Source organism: Argopecten irradians, chromosome 9 (assembly GCF_041381155.1).
Source record: "Argopecten irradians isolate NY chromosome 9, Ai_NY, whole genome shotgun sequence".
Lineage (NCBI taxonomy): Eukaryota > Metazoa > Mollusca > Bivalvia > Pectinida > Pectinidae > Argopecten > Argopecten irradians.
In genome coordinates this window covers 9600994-9618678 of record NC_091142.1, presented here as the reverse complement: position 1 = coordinate 9618678, position 17685 = coordinate 9600994, and the positions used below count along the sequence as shown (strand labels likewise).

At 36.6% G+C, this 17685-nt stretch overlaps 1 protein-coding gene across 1 annotated transcript in view; it reads right to left on the bottom strand.

Annotated features, from left to right (window-relative positions):
* LOC138330509 (phosphatidylinositol 4-kinase alpha-like) overlaps window positions 1-17685 on the bottom strand; it is a 69826-nt gene that overhangs the window by 27177 nt on the left and 24964 nt on the right. The window contains exons 20-35 of the mRNA XM_069278078.1: window positions 17157-17287; window positions 16407-16540; window positions 15597-15679; window positions 11710-11780; window positions 11152-11276; window positions 10903-10984; window positions 10422-10505; window positions 7074-7283; window positions 6673-6765; window positions 5732-5816; window positions 5410-5469; window positions 3708-3835; window positions 2554-2712; window positions 1936-2087; window positions 1448-1555; window positions 672-796 (exon numbers count right to left, since the gene is read on the bottom strand). Of these exons, the coding sequence (XP_069134179.1) occupies window positions 672-796; window positions 1448-1555; window positions 1936-2087; window positions 2554-2712; window positions 3708-3835; window positions 5410-5469; window positions 5732-5816; window positions 6673-6765; window positions 7074-7283; window positions 10422-10505; window positions 10903-10984; window positions 11152-11276; window positions 11710-11780; window positions 15597-15679; window positions 16407-16540; window positions 17157-17287 (1830 nt within the window). The remainder of the gene's footprint in view (window positions 1-671; window positions 797-1447; window positions 1556-1935; window positions 2088-2553; window positions 2713-3707; window positions 3836-5409; window positions 5470-5731; window positions 5817-6672; window positions 6766-7073; window positions 7284-10421; window positions 10506-10902; window positions 10985-11151; window positions 11277-11709; window positions 11781-15596; window positions 15680-16406; window positions 16541-17156; window positions 17288-17685) is intronic.

Genomic DNA, 17685 nt, shown 5'->3' with positions numbered 1-17685 from the left:
TTTTGTGGTCTGATGCTTTTGATTAATTTTACAACAAATTTCAATATTTTGTTTCTTTACATCATAAAATATTATGTTGAATTATTCATAGTGTGGAATAAATATTTTTTGTGCAATTTTCGGAGAGAGCTCAAAATTAATTATTGTTGAGTCCTTTTGACAAGTTTAGACAGGTGGATGAAAGCCATAATACCCAGAGAAAAACCACCAACCAGCAGTCAGTACTTAGCAACTGCCCCACAATTTGAACTTGCAACCCAGAGGTGGAGGGCTTGTGGTAATATGTCAGGAGCCTTAATGGTCTGATGACAATAATGTTGTGTATACATGTCATATGGGTATTGATTTATTAGTATATCAGTCTAAAGGAGATAATTTAGTTTGGATGTATAAAGAATTATTTCCCATTGATTGTAATTCTTATTTGTAACATGGACACTTGATATAAAGTGAATGACAAGTTGTTTAAAAGATTTTAGCCTCTTTGACCCCTGTGACCTAGAATGAAGGTCAAGATCATTTGAACAAGCTTTATTCCATGCATACAAATGCATCATTAAAAGGTTTTGATCACAAATTTATGTACTATTCTCATTATTGTTAAAAATAATGCAGATGCGAAATATTGTATACATGAAAATCAAAGTTATAAACAGTATACATTAACCCACCAAAAGGAACAGTGCTTGCAGTGAGGTACTTCTTGTCTCCTAACATCTGATTCCAGAACTTGATGATAGTCATGATGTCTTCTCTCAGGTGAACACTTCTCTGTGTCGGGTAAATTACTGGCCCACTGTCAAAATTATCAACGTTCATAATTAAAGTCTTCTGATTGGTTATCACCACATTCATCTGTTACATAGTCTAGATGTGGACTTTTGATTGGATATCATTTATCCATTACATAGTCTAGATGTGGACTTTTGATTGGATATTATTTATCCGTTACATAGTCTAGACGTGGACTTCTGATTGGATATTATTTATCCGTTACATAGTCTAGATATGGACTTCTGATTGGACATCATTCATCCGTTACATAGTCTAAACATGGACTTCTGATTGGACATCATTCATCCGTTACAAAGCCTAGACTTGGACTTCTAATTAAACACTACATCACATAATAAAGACTTTTGAATTGATGTTATCAGTTTAACCCTGTCACATAATTTACAAACTGACAAACAATCATGATGTCCAGACATAAATAATACTAACATCATCTAAAATAAAATCCTATATTTATTGTGAACATGATGGTGTACCAATCAAATACCACCCAATGATGTAAACGGACTACTGCTTTAAGCAGAACACTACCGATTTAAAGATGTCAAAATATCACATATTGTATATCTACATTGTGGTCGACAGCCTGCATTTTATCCTTCTTTAGATTGATCTTCCATAATTCTCATAATCAAGAATGGGAAGAACTCACGCGAAATAGTCGAGGGCTGCAGCATATACTCTCTCTCTTAGGACTGTCTTGTTGGTAGTTTTTGACAGGAAGTTTCCTTGTAGTAAGGACAGGGCCATTGTCAGAAGTCTGGAAAAAATCAAAGTACTGTAAGGAACCCGCACCAATGTAAACAAACTGAATTTTTTTTCTACATCTCAAATCATTTTTGTCCGTCTTTTCAAATACATGATATTGTGTAAAAGTATCTCATTCTGGTAAATAAATTATTTTCTCTTTCAACCCCTTAGGGTACATTCAACAATCGATGGATTGCCAACTGCCAATCAAACTCTCTCGGATCACCAGCTATCAATCAAACTCTGAATCAAACAGCCAGGGTATCACACATGGCTCCACATGGCTCCACATGGCTCCAACATCGAATGTGCTCGTGCGAGCACAGGCCTGTGGCTACCTAACATCTGGTGATCGTTTGATTACCTTGTGTCAGTTGCCTGATCCCTTACCTGATGCGAGGGCCGATTGCAGCCGGATGTCGTGAGATCTGACTGGGTTGTTTTCCGACACCAATAGCCAGGGACTTATTGAGAAGACTACATAGGATGCTGACTTGGTCGTCAGAGCTGTATCGAGCCACTTCTATGCGCTCTGCCAGGAACTGTGTGACAAAATCAAAAGTTATAATTATGTAACAGGAGAGGAGAAAATGTAGCAGCCAGACTGGGATTCAAACCTGGGACCACCGAACATTGCTGAGCTACCTGATCACCAATGATCGACCCAGTCCAATCCCGCTACACCCCTCCGTCCTTTTTCAAAGTCATCGTCCTTGAAGACATACAAGACCCTTATACCACCACCGTGGTTATTTAATTGGGCACCAAGTATGTAACAGGAGAGAAGAAAATGTAGCGGCCATTCCAGGATTCATACCCGAGACCTCCGAACACTAGCCAAATGCTCTATTGCTGAACTACCTTGTCACTGATAGTTGACTCAATCCAATAACGCTACAATTACTTGGGACCTGTACAGAGTTATTCCTACACTGAAATATAATTGGCAGCCTCTTAGACCTAACATTTTATCAAATCTAAAAATATTTTCTAGGATATAGCCCTCACCTTAGTCCAGATCTGGTGTGGCCCTGCGTAGGGAGGGTTGGGCTCCAGTGTTTGCCCCTCGGCCTTGGCTAAGGGATCAGTTCTAGGTGGATCCTCCTGGAATATCCCTAACTTTTTGTCTATTGTAATTTGCCAGGCTGCAGCCATTTCACACAGGAACTGAAAATAAGAGGACAGGAATAAATAAGTGTACTTTTATTAAATATTACAAATTGAAATTCTATAACTTTTAAAGACCTGATTTTCAGTTAGGTATGCCACCTTGAAAATATTGAAATATTTTAAAGATATTAAGCTGAACTGTTACAGCTCTTTATACCAACATTCAACAGGCTCAATACCCTTGTAATATTTAAAAGTTCTTCAAGTATCCTTAGCAGGGTTGATCCCTATGAACTTTGAGGACAGACTTTTTGTAGCATTTTCTTGATCTAATATCCATTATTTTTGGTCATATGTTCAAACAGGGCATGTAACATTGTAGAATAGATGTGAAATGTGAAGTCAAATAACCATGAAGAAAGTTGAAATCTGAAATATATCAGCCAGTTGATTGAAATTTAATCATTATATAAATCAAAACAATGCATGTATTCTGTTATAAGGCCAAACAAAATTAATTCTTAGTTTCTCAGGCCCCGCCGCATCGACATTTACCCCTCACACCAACATTTTTTATGCGCCATAACTAAAAATTAAAATCGAGACTGCCGCATCGAACGCAACCCAAATTTCCATTCGAACTCGCCCGAAATTTCCATTCGAAAATGCACCTGGAAATTGGCTCCAATTTTAGTATGCACCTTTCATTTCCGGTAAAAAATGGCTGCCGATGTCAGCATTTGCTCAAAACGGAATGTTTCCTCCCAGGATTATGTATTTTCAACTGGTTTTCTTTGGATATAGTGACGATTGAGATATTTAAAAGCTGTTCTTAAAGACTGAGTAAGAATTTACATTTTCTACACGTGTTTTCATTGATTTTCATGTCCTTCAAGTGAGAAAAAAATAAAATGTTATCTGCCGCATTGGTTTTCAGAGAAATAAAAAATAAAAAAATGTTCCCGCCGCCCGCACTGACTTTTTAAAAAAGTGGCCTGAGAAACTAACAATTAATTTTTTTTGGCCTAAATGATATAGGAATCTTTGACTACCTCTATACTGAAATCTGGTCGTGCCGCTAACATCCATTCCCAACACGAAACCGTACACTCCATTATCCTCTCAGTAAAATTCTGAGATGGAGCCCAGCATAACGCATGTACCAGACGTCGGTTAAAATCTGAAAATTTTTTAAAAAGAATTTTACAAATTTGTCCAAAAAAATTACAAAGACAAACGTTTAAATGAAGCGGGAAAAAGATGCCTTCAGTATTTCTGGAGAAATAGCGATAACAAAATTTAACTTTCAAAATCCAAGATGGCTGCCTGTTGGCCATCATGTTAGTGGATCTGCTCAAAAATGCAATATGCACCAAGGGAAACTGTAAAATTTGAAAAAGATCCCTTCAGTACTGTATAGCAATTAAAATTTGTGGGTGGTTTAATATTAACATACCTATTATTAGGGCTGAAACGATTAGTCGAATAATCGGAGGCGATTAGATTAATGAAGCGAATTGCTGATAATCGATTAAAGATTTTATTAATCGTTAATCGTAACATGCATAGCCAGTGCATTGTAAGCTGACTAAACACGTTGACAGATCATGGATTTCTGAGTAAGCCATTCCACTGGAGTTTCATCTCTTTATGTACATGTTTTGAACTCAACAAAACATAAATGATGTGAGAAATACTTGTTAAATTACGTCTCTGTGGAAGTTAAAGTCATTAAATAATCATTGAAAAAAGTGGATGTCATGAGAAAGCTTGCAACACGCTGTTCGCCAATTTTCACTAGCGATCGACTCCATGTTGTTACGTCACGGAGGCCTAATCGCCGCCGGGACGCTCGGGAGCGGAAGGAGCAGTAATCTTAAACATTTAAATTTTACTATTGCATGTGTTTATCATATAAAAAGAAAGTTTTTGTTCATATTCTAATTGAATATAAGAGTTGTTGATTTATTTTATTTTTTTGGTCACGGAAATAAAAAAGTTCATTGACGAAAATTTGGTCATGTCGCTCCGTGGCGGCCAGATTTGGTTGATTAGTCGTACGTGTGAAGGTCACGTCAAAACAGCGGGTTAGCAGACTTGATTTAAACGATGTTACGGAAGACAACACAGGAACGGAATTCAGAGCTAATTTGGGATAAAATACGTTTGTTTTGTCAATAAATCTTTTCTTATTTGTTGGTAGGCTTATATTATATAAGGCATGTCCTCTGTCATATTATACGGTAACGTTAGGTGTTATTATTAGTTGATAAACATGGCGGACGTTTTCAGTAGTCAGTAGTAAACAATATAGTTGCCTTCAATTCAAACGATTAATCGATTAGTAATCGATTACATGTGACCGAATAATCGAATACAAAAATTACTAATCGTTTCAGCCCTAATTATTATATTTGTAGCTGTATTATAAAGATTCACGAATGGTAGGGATCGATAAACCGCAAATTTAGTCTAATACGTGACTTCTAGGAAATCACAAAAAACCTGCATGGGAGATAACTCTGTAATAAGGAATATTGATGCTTGGTTTGTTTAGTTTTACATCCTAACAACAGTAAGGGGCATGTAAGGATGTGCCAGGTTTGATGGAGGAGAAAAACCGGAGTACCCGGAGAAAAACCACTGACCTGTGGTCAGTATCTGATAACTTCCTCATGCTTTAGAATGTTTGAGTTGTAAATAAAAGAGCTAAGTACCACACCAATGTATTGACTGTTGCCATAAGTAACTTACCTTTTACTGACACCAACAACGCACACACTCTGAACATGGCTTGTTTACATTTGTTCTCATCTAAAAATAGAACAAACAGTATGAAAGTTTTATATAAGATTTTACATAGTTCAAGGACAAATGGGAAATCCCTTATATCTTATGATCTTTTGTTAAACAGAAAGGATTTTTCCATAGTGTTGCCAGTATTGACAAAGCCTAGGTGTGTAGTCAAATGAAGGGTGGACAGATAAGGAACCACGAACAAAAAGGTGATTTGAATAATCCACCTTCCGATGCTGACAAGCTAAAATAGGACACCAATGATCACGTAGATACCTACCCCCACTTTGGAGAGCGACCTTCAGTTTGTCACATAACATCTTCGCCAGCTCAGCTTCATCACACACAGATTTCATTCCAGAAACCTGATAATACACAGAAAGTAATGAGATTGTAAATCAAGTATCACTGAAAGAATAAATAGAAATGAAATTGAAGCTTCCGCAGTGGAGATAAGGTGCAAATACTATGAAATTTACAAAAGTTTTTGTCAATTCTGTAAATTAGCATACTGGTAATTTACATGAATAAGAAAATTACTCATTACCCAAAGAACGTTTTACTGGTTTCTAGGAATGACATCCAAAACTTAAGAAAGACGAGTTTGGCCTACTCCTCAACATAACCTGAGCTGAACTTGATTTGCACTCTTCTAAGAAGAAAAGTCTTCTCAGAAGATCTTTCAGCCTATAGACTTCCAGAAGTAAAAGAGCTACAATCGAGTGAACGGAAGTATATATTCTGGAAGTAGAAGAGGGCAAATCGAGTTAGGCTCAGACTTACCTCCCCTGTATAAGCAGACTTATTTTCCCTGTATAACTAGACTCACTTTCTCTATATCACCAGACTTACCTCCTTTGTATAACCAGACTTACTTCCCCTGTATAACCAGACTTACTTCCCCTGTATAACAAGACTTACCTCCCTTGTATAACCAGACTGACCTCCCCTGTATAACCAGATTGATCTCCCCTGTATAACCGGATTTATCTCCCCCTGTATAACCAGACTTACTTCCCCTGTATAACTAGACTTACTTCCCCTGTATAACTAGACTTACTTCCCCTGTATAACTAGACTTACTTCCCCTGTATAACTAGACTTACTTCCCCTGTATAACTAGACTTACCTCCCCTGTATAACTAGACTTACTTCCACTGTATAACTAGACTTACCTCCCCTTTATAACTAGATTTATCTCCCCTGTATAACCAGACTTACCTCCCCTGTATAACGACTACGGAGGCTGAATGTGGCCATGAAGCTAGAGCTGTCAGTTGTAACACAGTTTGGACGACGATCAAGTGTGGCAGTCTGTAAACAGATATATTTAAGGCAATTATTGACAGAAATCTGGAATCTGATTTGTAACCTTTAATATTAATGATTTAAATTAAAAAACAATCTACATAGCAACCAGAGGTCAGCAGGAAAAGTAATTAACCTTTGAACCTTCAGGAATCACCTATACACTGAATAATAAAACAATGCTGTGATATCTACAAAATAGGCATTTAAAGGTGAAAATACAAGTCAGTCATCCATGAAAAAAGATTGAAACTTGATTCCAACATTAATAGAAATGTATTGCAGAATAAACAACAATAAATCAACATATTTACCCCTAATGGAGCTGCTGACTTGTTGTAGCCTGCGTAGTTAAGGACGCTCTCCGTAGCCAAGGCCAGACCGCTGTGTGTAAACAAACCCTGTGATGTGTTCTCCATCCGTAGGAGGTACTCAATCATGTGAGATCGGGTGGTGTTGGGAGCCCACTTCATTGACTCCTGTAGGATGGACTGGCAGCGAAGGGCAAAGTCTTTCACCAGTGTCTGTCAGAAAATACAAATACATATAACGTCTTGTCACCGGGACAATTTGACGGGCTTTTCACCTAAAAGCTACTTCATTCAAGGTCATTTATAAAAACACTTGGTAGCGCTTAGTTTCAACGTACCAAAAGTCCAATACTAGGTCTTACATGTAGGCCTTTCAGAACTTTACAATAAGTCATTTGAAGATTTTAGGATTGTTAGCCCGAGTGCCCTTTGGTATAGGTCAAGGTCAATCACATTAACAAACTTGGTAGGCATTTATGTCAGCATGCTTCATGCTTAATATTAGGTCTCTAGGTCTTCTAGAAATTGAGAAGAAGATTTTTTAATGATTTTGTCGAAAAATTGCATTTTTGAATTTTATCCCTTATTTCCAACCGGAAGTTGACGTTTCACAGAAAAGTTGTAACAAAATGAATTGTTTCATTTTTAATTCTATATAACATATTCAAAAATGAAAGTAATTGGCTGTGTGGTTAACGAGCTACGGCTGTCTCAATGAGCTGAATTTTCACAGGCTTATTTTCATAACTCTACAATCACACGCACTCTGTGACCTTGGATGATGGTCAAGCTCGTTTATTTTTTCAAACCCGATAGTCAACTACCTAAGCTTACTTCATGCAAATCATGAAGCCTCCATACTATGTAGAACTTGACAAGAAGATTTTTTTCGTGATTTTCACCGAAAATGGCGAATTTCCATTATGAGTCAATGATCAACCGGAAGTTGACATTTTAGAGAAAAATGTACAATTACAAAGTTTCTCAGTATGCTATTCTACATAACATACAAAAACATGAAAGGAATTGGCTCAGTGGTTAACGAGTTATGGATGTCTAGGTTAAACGTGAAGTGACGTCATTGCGGCCATATTTGAATTTGAATCCACACCATATTAACAAGAATTGGTCACGGTGACAAGTGGAAGATTTGTAGTGCGTTTGGGCTTGATCGCACTGGTGGAATCAGAGGAGATGTTTAAAATACAGAGGACTCCACATAATCGAATAACGGTTATTCGAATATTTCGGTTATTTGCATAAAATTCTGCGGTCCCGATTTTTTTCCTTCTTTATCTTTGTTTTTCAAACTCCGTGTATTTGCATAGACTTTTACATGACCTCCGGTTATTTGAATAAAATATTTGGGAAATTCTAAAAATAAAATCGAATATTTTTCAATTTTGCAATATATTTTTAGCGAAATTCGCCGATATATGTTTCAAGATACTTCGCTTTTACTAGAAATCATCCTGGTAACAGATTAACGTTATCGTATGGCTTGTTATTTTATGCATGAATCTGCAAAGGTATTCGACGCTGTTACGATTTACATCAGCAGCGGTTGATCATAACTTTAGTATATTCACCGACTCAAACATCTAATTAAAGCACTTGCACTTTCAAATATGTTTATTTATTAACGTAACGTACCTTAGTTTGCGATCGGTTGGAGAAACCATGCTTCCTTACAACAATCGCCATTCATGAGTAGTCTCGTTCAACCAGAGTCTTGTTGACTACGACAGACATGGTCGTATCAAGCGTCTCGTTGAACGAGACATAAAAGCATGCAAAGTCGGTGTGCAATGACTACCGCAAGTTTCGTACATTATGTAAGCTTAGGATACAAAAGATAATTGCTACGTTGTTTCATTGCTACTTGATCATGAATATGCATTAATTTCTGAAATGTTATCAAGCTATTCGCCGTATAGATCAACAATACAGGGAGAATTCTCAAAACACATTTAGGTCGAGTGAACGCATGGCTTCATCACCTGCCGCCATTTTCGAATTCATATAGGCCTAAGCTTACATGTGTAAAAACAACACTACTAGTTGATCGGCACTTTGAAGTTTAATCACGATCGTAAGTTCATTTTGCCAGGCAAATGTACGTAAATTTGTTTATTATTTAGGTTCAGAAATGTAGACACAAATCCAATCCTGTTTAGTAGAATCTAATTGCATTTGATATCGATCGTTTAGCTGTTTCTCAAATATGCACGTGTCGATCTTAACGTAAACAAGAATCTAATATTGGAATATTTTTTGTTATTAAACTATTAAAATCGATTTACAACTTCGAAAATAATTACTTGTTGTTCGTTTTAAGTGTAAATAATTAAAGTATTTATCAAGTAAACGAAACGATATCTATTTGCCTATTCACATTGATCTACATATGTGTGGGGTCAAACGGAGGTGCAAAATGTCATCTCCGCCTATTCGAATACTCCGGTTATTTGCATATTTTCTTCTGGAAAATGACCTATGCAAATAAGCGGAATCCTCTGTATAATTGTCGAAATTTGAAAAAAAATCTTAGTTAAATATTAATTACGTCATAAAAAAAATTATTTAGTGGACTAATTTTTAATTTGAAGACATCAAAGCCTTCAGAATGAGATACTGCATCGATGCTATGGAAAAAATTTGGAAAAAATTGAATAATAAAAAAAATTCTAAAAATAGTCACTTTTTTGTAAACTTTGACCTCTAGCGAGCTTTTTAACAAGACATATTTTGTGGAAACATGTCATGGGTAAAAGTTAGATATGTTCATTCCCTACAATAAAATACCTTCAGATTTGCAATAGCTTTCATATTTTTTGAGTTATAGCAGTTTTTGTGGTTTTTAGGTTTTATGTCATGGCGGCCATTTTGGAATTTTTGACCTACTTAATTTTGTTCATGGAACACCTTCAGATGTTTGGTTAAAACATAATGAAATCATTTTTAACCTGTGTGTTACCGTTTGACCGAGAGAGCGTTCACAAAAACAGGAAGAAGAATAATAAGAATAATAATAATAATAAGAAGAAGAATAAGAAACTTAACGAAAACAATAGGTCTTTTCACCAAACAGTGAATACATACAATGTCTTGTCTTCTGAACTACTTATTTGATTTCAAATGTACTCTAGGTTAGGATATAACTGTCCACTAGTCAATGGTATAAAATGAGATTTCCACCTTTACTGTTATAACGAATCCCTAGTCCATAGTCTTGTTTTGTCTCAAGAGAGATTGTTACTTAATTCACATCACATATCAAACCCTTAATCATGCTGCTTTGAACTATCTTATTATAATAGAATTCAAAGTAAAAATCAAGTCAAAACTCACCTCCCTGTCTGTGAGGTTATCTGGGACCCTCAGATGGAACGGTGAGTTGGGTACCTGGAATTCCGGGGCGTCCTGGTTAGGATCCTGTCAGGAAAAACACATCAAACACTGTCTCATGTAATGTTATATTGTTTTATTTCAGCAAAGGTGGACAGATGGGATGTAATACAACTAACAGCCTTATATTTGTCTCCTAAACACTTTTATACTCATGTACTGATGTATTGGAGATTTGAAATATATTATCACAATTTCTAGAGTCTTTCATTCCACTTAATCTCAATTACAGAATATTTATAGTGCAATACTACATGTACTACAGAGTAACAGAAATACTAATTTGGAAGAAACGAAATTGGACTCCATTTTCGGCCCTTTTTCTCCCTAAAGTCTTTTATGTAGGGTTGTTGTTGAGTGTGTTTTTTTTTTTTTTTTTTTTTTTTTTTTTGGGGGGGGGGTGTCAATCCCACTTGATACCTACCATCTCGAGGGCCTTTGATAACAGCTGTAGGATGTCCAACATGCTCTTCAACATTGTTCCACTCCAAAACAGATGAGGAAACCTAGAAAAAATTCAATTATCAATCCAACAATTTATACAACTCCTCAGGATATAAAATATGACCAATATCTATCCAAACATTCCTGAGAAGAAGTGTTTTATAATAATTATATAGCAATATGGTTCAAATTACTCTGCTTAGTCCCCAATTCTAATTAAAGGTTTTACCTGTCAATCAAGCCAGCCAGGTATTTGTCGGCCACCCTTCTGATTCGCCGATGGATGTGGTTGAACTTGACCATAAGGAACTGGGCATGGTGCTCTAGCTCCTCCCCGCGGGCCACAGTTTTAGGCTGAGGACGATAGACAAATGGTGAATGAACGGTAAGGTACAAAAGATGATTTCATAAAGAATCACACAGAAATAATGCTCCTCAAGGAAATACAGAAAAATATTGATTTCACTTAAGCATTGAAGCCATATTTTTTAAATTTCATCGGGGTATGAACGAAATTTTGTTTGAAACTGCTTATAATTAATTTTTCAGATTATTTGCTAAAATAAAATACATTTACAAGTACAATTTCTTTATTGATTTTTCCCCAAGAGATTATTTTTTCGAAATAATAGCAACATCAATGTTTTTACTTGTAAATTGTGGCCAATTCTTTTTTCATATGACCATGAAACAAATCATCATTTCACCAGGGGATACAGATAAAATTTTAACTATGATCATTAACACTGACATTATAAACCAAAGTGTAGATAGAGGTTCCACCTACCCGCTCTTCCAGGGTGTCCAGTAGTTTATCAAACACCTTGTCTGACACAGCCACGATACACTGCCACATACCTAGGGATAATATAATACACTCTCAGTACCAATTAAGTCAGGTAATATGTGCTGCTTTTATAGCTTTTAACCAACTAATTAAATCACATTACACTTAATGTAATAAGTCCATTAGTTGGGGAAACTAGAACACTGACACGTCAGAAAGGGCCCCGCTATGTGTCTGACGTGCTTAAGTGGAAAAGTAGTATTTTGACAACGAATTCTTCCGTGTTAGCTATATGTTGCTAATAAATAATTAATGTCAACATTAATTGGGAAACCGATGATGGTACATTATTATAATTCTTTGGAACAAGAGATCCCAGAGGGATCTTGGCGCCCACCATAGATTGATCTATGTCTGACAAATGAAAGAGGGATCTTTTCTCTGCTTTTCAAACTTTAAACTATCAAAAATCCAAGATGGTGGTCGCAAAATGCAATAGGCAGAAACTAGGGTCCTAGAGGAACCTACATATGATATTTGAGAACAATCCCTTCAATACTTTCTGAGAAATAGCGGTAACAAACTTTAACTATCAAAATCCAAGATGGCCACCGGTCGGCCATCTTGTTGACCGATCAGTCCCAAAATGCAATATGCACAACTGGGGTCCTAGGGGAACCTACATATGAAATTTGAGAAAGATCCCTTCAGTGCTTTCTGAGAAATAGCGGTAACAAACTTTAACTATCAAAATCCAAGGTGGCTACCTGGCGGCCATCTTGTTGACCGATCAGTTCCAAAATGCAATATGCACAACTGGGGTCCTAGGGGAACCTACATATGAAATTTGAGAAAGATCCCTTTAGTGCTTTTTGAGAAATAGCGGTAACAAACTTTAACTATCAAAATCCAAGATGGCTACCTGGCGGCCATCTTGTTGACTGATCAGTCCCAAAATGCAATATGCACTACTAGGGTCCTAGGGGAACCTACATATGAAATTTGAGAACAATCCCTTCAATACTTTCTGAGAAATAGCCGTAACAAACTTTAACTATCAAAATCCAAGATGGCTGCTTGTCGGCCATCTTGTTGACCGATTCAGTCCCAAAATGTAATATGCAGAACTAGGGTCCAAGAGGAACCTACATATGAAATTTGAGAACAATCCCTTCAATACTTTCTGAGAAATAGCGGTAACAAACTTTAACTATCAAAATCCAAGATGGCCACCGGTCGGCCATCTTGTTGACCGATCAGTCCCAAAATGCAATATGCACAACTGGGGTCCTAGGGGAACCTACATATGAAATTTGAGAAAGATCCCTTCAGTACTTTCTGAGAATTAGCGGTAACAAACTTTAACTATCAAAATCCAAGATGGCGGCTGGTCGGCCATCTTGTTGACCGATCAGTCCCAAAATGCAATATGCACAACTAGGGTCCTACGGGAACCTACATATGAAATTTGAGAAAGATCCCTTCAATACTTTATGAGAAATAGCGGTAACAAACTTTAACTATCAAAATCCAAGATGGCTGCCTGGTGGCCATCTTGTTGACCGATCAGTCCGAAAATGCAATATGCACTACTAGGGTCCTAGGGGAACATACATATGAAATTTGAGAAAGATCCCTTCAGTGCTTTCTGAGAATTAGCCGTAACAAACTTTAACTATCAAAATCCAAGATGGCTACCTGGCGGCCATCTTGTTGACCGATCAGTCCCAAAATGCAATATGCACTACTAGGGTCCTAGGGGAACCTACATATGAAATTTGAGAAAGATCCCTTCAGTACTTTCTGAGAATTAGCCGTAACAAACTTTAACTATCAAAATCCAAGATGGTGGCTGGTCGGCCATCTTGTTGACCGATCAGTCCCAAAATGCAATATGCACAACTAGGGTCCTAGGGGAACCTACATATGAAATTTGAGAAAGATCCCTTCAGTACTTTCTGAGAAATAGCCGTAACAAACTTTAACTATCAAAATCCAAGATGGCTGCCTGGCGGCCATCTTGTTGACCGATCAGTCCCAAAATACAATATGCACAACTAGGGTCCTAGGGGAACCTACATATGAAATTTGAGAAAGATCCCTTCAATACTTTATGAGAAATAGCGGTAACAAACTTTAACTATCAAAATCCAAGATGGCTGCCTGGTGGCCATCTTGTTGACCGATCAGTCCCAAAATACAATATGCACAACTAGGGTCCTAGGGGAACCTACATATGAAATTTGAGAAAGATCCCTTCAGTGCTTTCTGAGAAATAGCGGTAACAAACTTTAACTATCAAAATCCAAGATGGCTACCTGGCGGCCATCTTGTTGACCGATCAGTCCCAAAATGCAATATGCACTACTAGGGTCCTAGGGGAACCTACATATGAAATTTGAGAAAGATCCCTTCAGTACTTTCTGAGAATTAGCCGTAACAAACTTTAACTATCAAAATCCAAGATGGCGGCTGGTCGGCCATCTTGTTGACCGATCAGTCCCAAAATGCAATATGCACAACTAGGGTCCTAGGGGAACCTACATATGAAATTTGAGAAAGATCCCTTCAGTGCTTTCTGAGAAATAGCGGTAACAAACTTTAACTATCAAAATCCAAGATGGCTACCTGGCGGCCATCTTGTTGACCGATCAGTCCCAAAATACAATATGCACAACTAGGGTCCTAGGGGAACCTACATATGAAATTTGAGAAAGATCCCTTCAGTACTTTTAGAGAAATAGCGGTAACAAGAATTGTTAACGGACGGACGGACGGGACGGACGGAGGACGGACGGACGGACGGGACGGAAGGACGGGACGGACGACAGACCACGGACGAAAGGCGATTTGAATAGCCCACCATCTGATGATGGTGGGCTAAAAAGTCTTCCAAGTATTTAACATGAATCCTGATTCCAAGCTAACATTACATTAAGAGCATACAATTAACTCAAATACCCCTTTTAAACAAGGTAAACCTCATAGTTTGCTGAAGAAAAACATAACAAATGTGAAAGGAAGGGAATAAAGGTCTTGCTCAAATATTTTAATCATGTAAAAGTTTTTTTTCCATAAGAGTTGTATCTGCAAATAAACTCTGTGGAATGGTATATCTTTTCTTTGTCTCTGGAAAAACTTATTTTATTTATTATGTCATAACAAATTGTTAATAAGTCCAAAAATGGAAAATGTGTCCACAACCTTTGATGCAGTGACCCCATGATCTTACCTTTGGTCAGTCAAAACTTTGGCGAGTTGACTTCTTGTTTAATTCTGAGCAACTCTGCTTCATTATAAATGTTGTAGCAAAATGTTCATGAGAAAATATTTTTTTTTAAATTTGACCTTGACCTTTGACTTAGTAACCTTGGCCCATGACCTTACCTTTTGACAGTCAACTCCTTGTTTAATTCTGAACAACTTTGCATCATAATGTTATAACAAAATGTTTATCAGTTAAGAGCAACAACATTGTGATTTTTTTAAATGTTAAAATCCAAGATGGCCGATTTTTTAATTTAATTTCAGCCTGAAAAATTACAAAGCAGATCTAGGATGGATGGGGAATCATCATGTAAAATATGGGGAAAATACTCCACTCCCTTCCATCATTAATGTGCAAAAGAAAAAAAACGGACAGACGGACGGACGGACAGACAGACAGACAGACAGACGGACGGACGGACGGACGGACGGACAACCTGATTACTATAGGGCACCCGCATCTCGATGCGGGGCCCTAATTACAACAGGAAAATATGGCAGCCTTAGACAAGCATAAGATATCTAAATGTTTAAAGTCATATTTAGTATGTTATGATTTGAAGAAATTATCATAAAATTAAGAAAGGCTACACATTTAACAGATAGCTATGATAAATTACCTGCTTTGTCTTTAAAGATGGTATTATCTTCTAGATATCTAAATATTCCATGAAATGCTGATAGATAGTCCGAGTTCTGCACTCTGGTAAAAAAAGTAAGACGAGATAACATCACTGCTAAGAAATATAACCTATACTATCATACACAACTTTTACAGCATGCTTTTCTTAAACACTCAAATGCCATAACAATCAATCATCTTTGATAGCTCTTCACAAGAGCAGACAACTCTGCTCACAAAAGACTCACTTTGACTGCAGTAGAAATGTGCAATAACCTAAAGGACTTATGAAATAAACAAGATATGGAAAAACACCAACTCTAAGGTAAATATTACCAATATATCATTATATACATTAATTTATCATTTTCTTATTAATAATAAACAATCAAATGTCGTAACAATCAATAGCTCATCACAAGGGTAGACAACTCTGCTCACAAAAGACTCACTTTGACTGCAGTAGAAATGTACAATAACCTTGTGAAGTGAAGTAAACAAGATAAGGAAAAACACCAACTCTAAGGTAAATGTTACCAATATATCATATATACATTAATTTATCATTTTTCCATTAATAATAAACAATTAAATATCGTAACAATCAATAGCTCTTCACAAGGGCAGACAACTCTGCTTTACGAAAAGACTTGATCACTGCACTATAAACCTAATGTAAAGGACTTCAACTGTGACCTTGAAATTCTAAAAGTAGTATTCACCAATTAAAAGAATAGCTATCGACTGACATCACTCCTTGATGGTTATTAGATATTTTATAAGTAACGTGAGTCATAGTTCATCTCACCTGAGAGTCTCGAGTTTGAAGACGGACATGAGATAAGTACACTGAGCGAAGGAGAGTTTCTGAATGAGGGGGTAAGCCTCAGGATTGTTGTCTAGAGAATTACAGATGCTGGTTCGTATCTCATTTAACTCCGCCTACAAAACAAACCAAACACTACATTTCCAAAATAAAATTCAAAAGTTTATTGATAATAATAACTATGATGCAAGAACATTTACTAAATACCAAGTAATTACAAGACGAAACATGACCTGGATAAATCTATGTTAACACTGTATGATCATTATTAACTCATCCACCCCTGAAATTCCATAATGGACTATTCTAGTTCTTGATTTAGAAGAGTGTAAATGTGTCTTCAGGGGCGAATGATATCTAGTGATTTCATCCAAGTAATAAATTTGCATATGTCACTTGTGTATTATACCCTAAAGCTCTTTTCATTGGCTGGAAATCAATTGTGATGTCATTAAACAATGACGTTATTTCAGGATTCAAGAAAGTTGTGAGAAAATGGCGACATTCGCAGGATTTTTGCAACAAATTTTATTTAATGTAGACTGCTGTAGTTATGTGATAAAATGTATCTTAAATTTTGATGATTTTATGAAACAAGTTTATGAATTTTTTTATGTTTGCGAGCCAATATGAATTTTTTTATGTTTGCGAGCCATATTCATATGAAATAAACACTCATTGTATAATAGGACTGTGTACCTATACAATAAACCTGATCTAAACACAACTTACTGGGGCTACAGTGTCGTTCCTCAGGGCCACATTGTACTGTAGTTCTGACCTCAGATGTTCTTTGGAGATGAGCAGAGGAGACTTGGCGGCTATCTCACAAACTCCCTGGTACCATTCCGGGGGCCAAAGCGCTGAAACAATCACAATCATTAAACTGTCTTAAGGCCAAGACATATTTAGAATTGGAGGCTTTGAATTTCCTTATACAATCCTGGGATCAAACATTTATTGAATCAATAGAAACATAAAATTAGTTAATAGTATTTCTTGATATCTACAAGTGGAGATTTCAGAGTTTTTATTTAAAGGGGAGAGGGGGATCAATACCATTTTGTCCAGTGTTTCAAACAGACTGTTAGCCTCTGACTTTTGGATATTCTGTCTTGAGTTATTTTTCTTAAGCATAGAATGTATTCGAGTTAGCATTTATGGCCATTATGAATGCCAATTGGACAAAGGTCCATTCCATGAAGTGCACTAGCAAGCATTTTTAATGCCTCAAATGATTCAGGTATACTTGGTCTATATT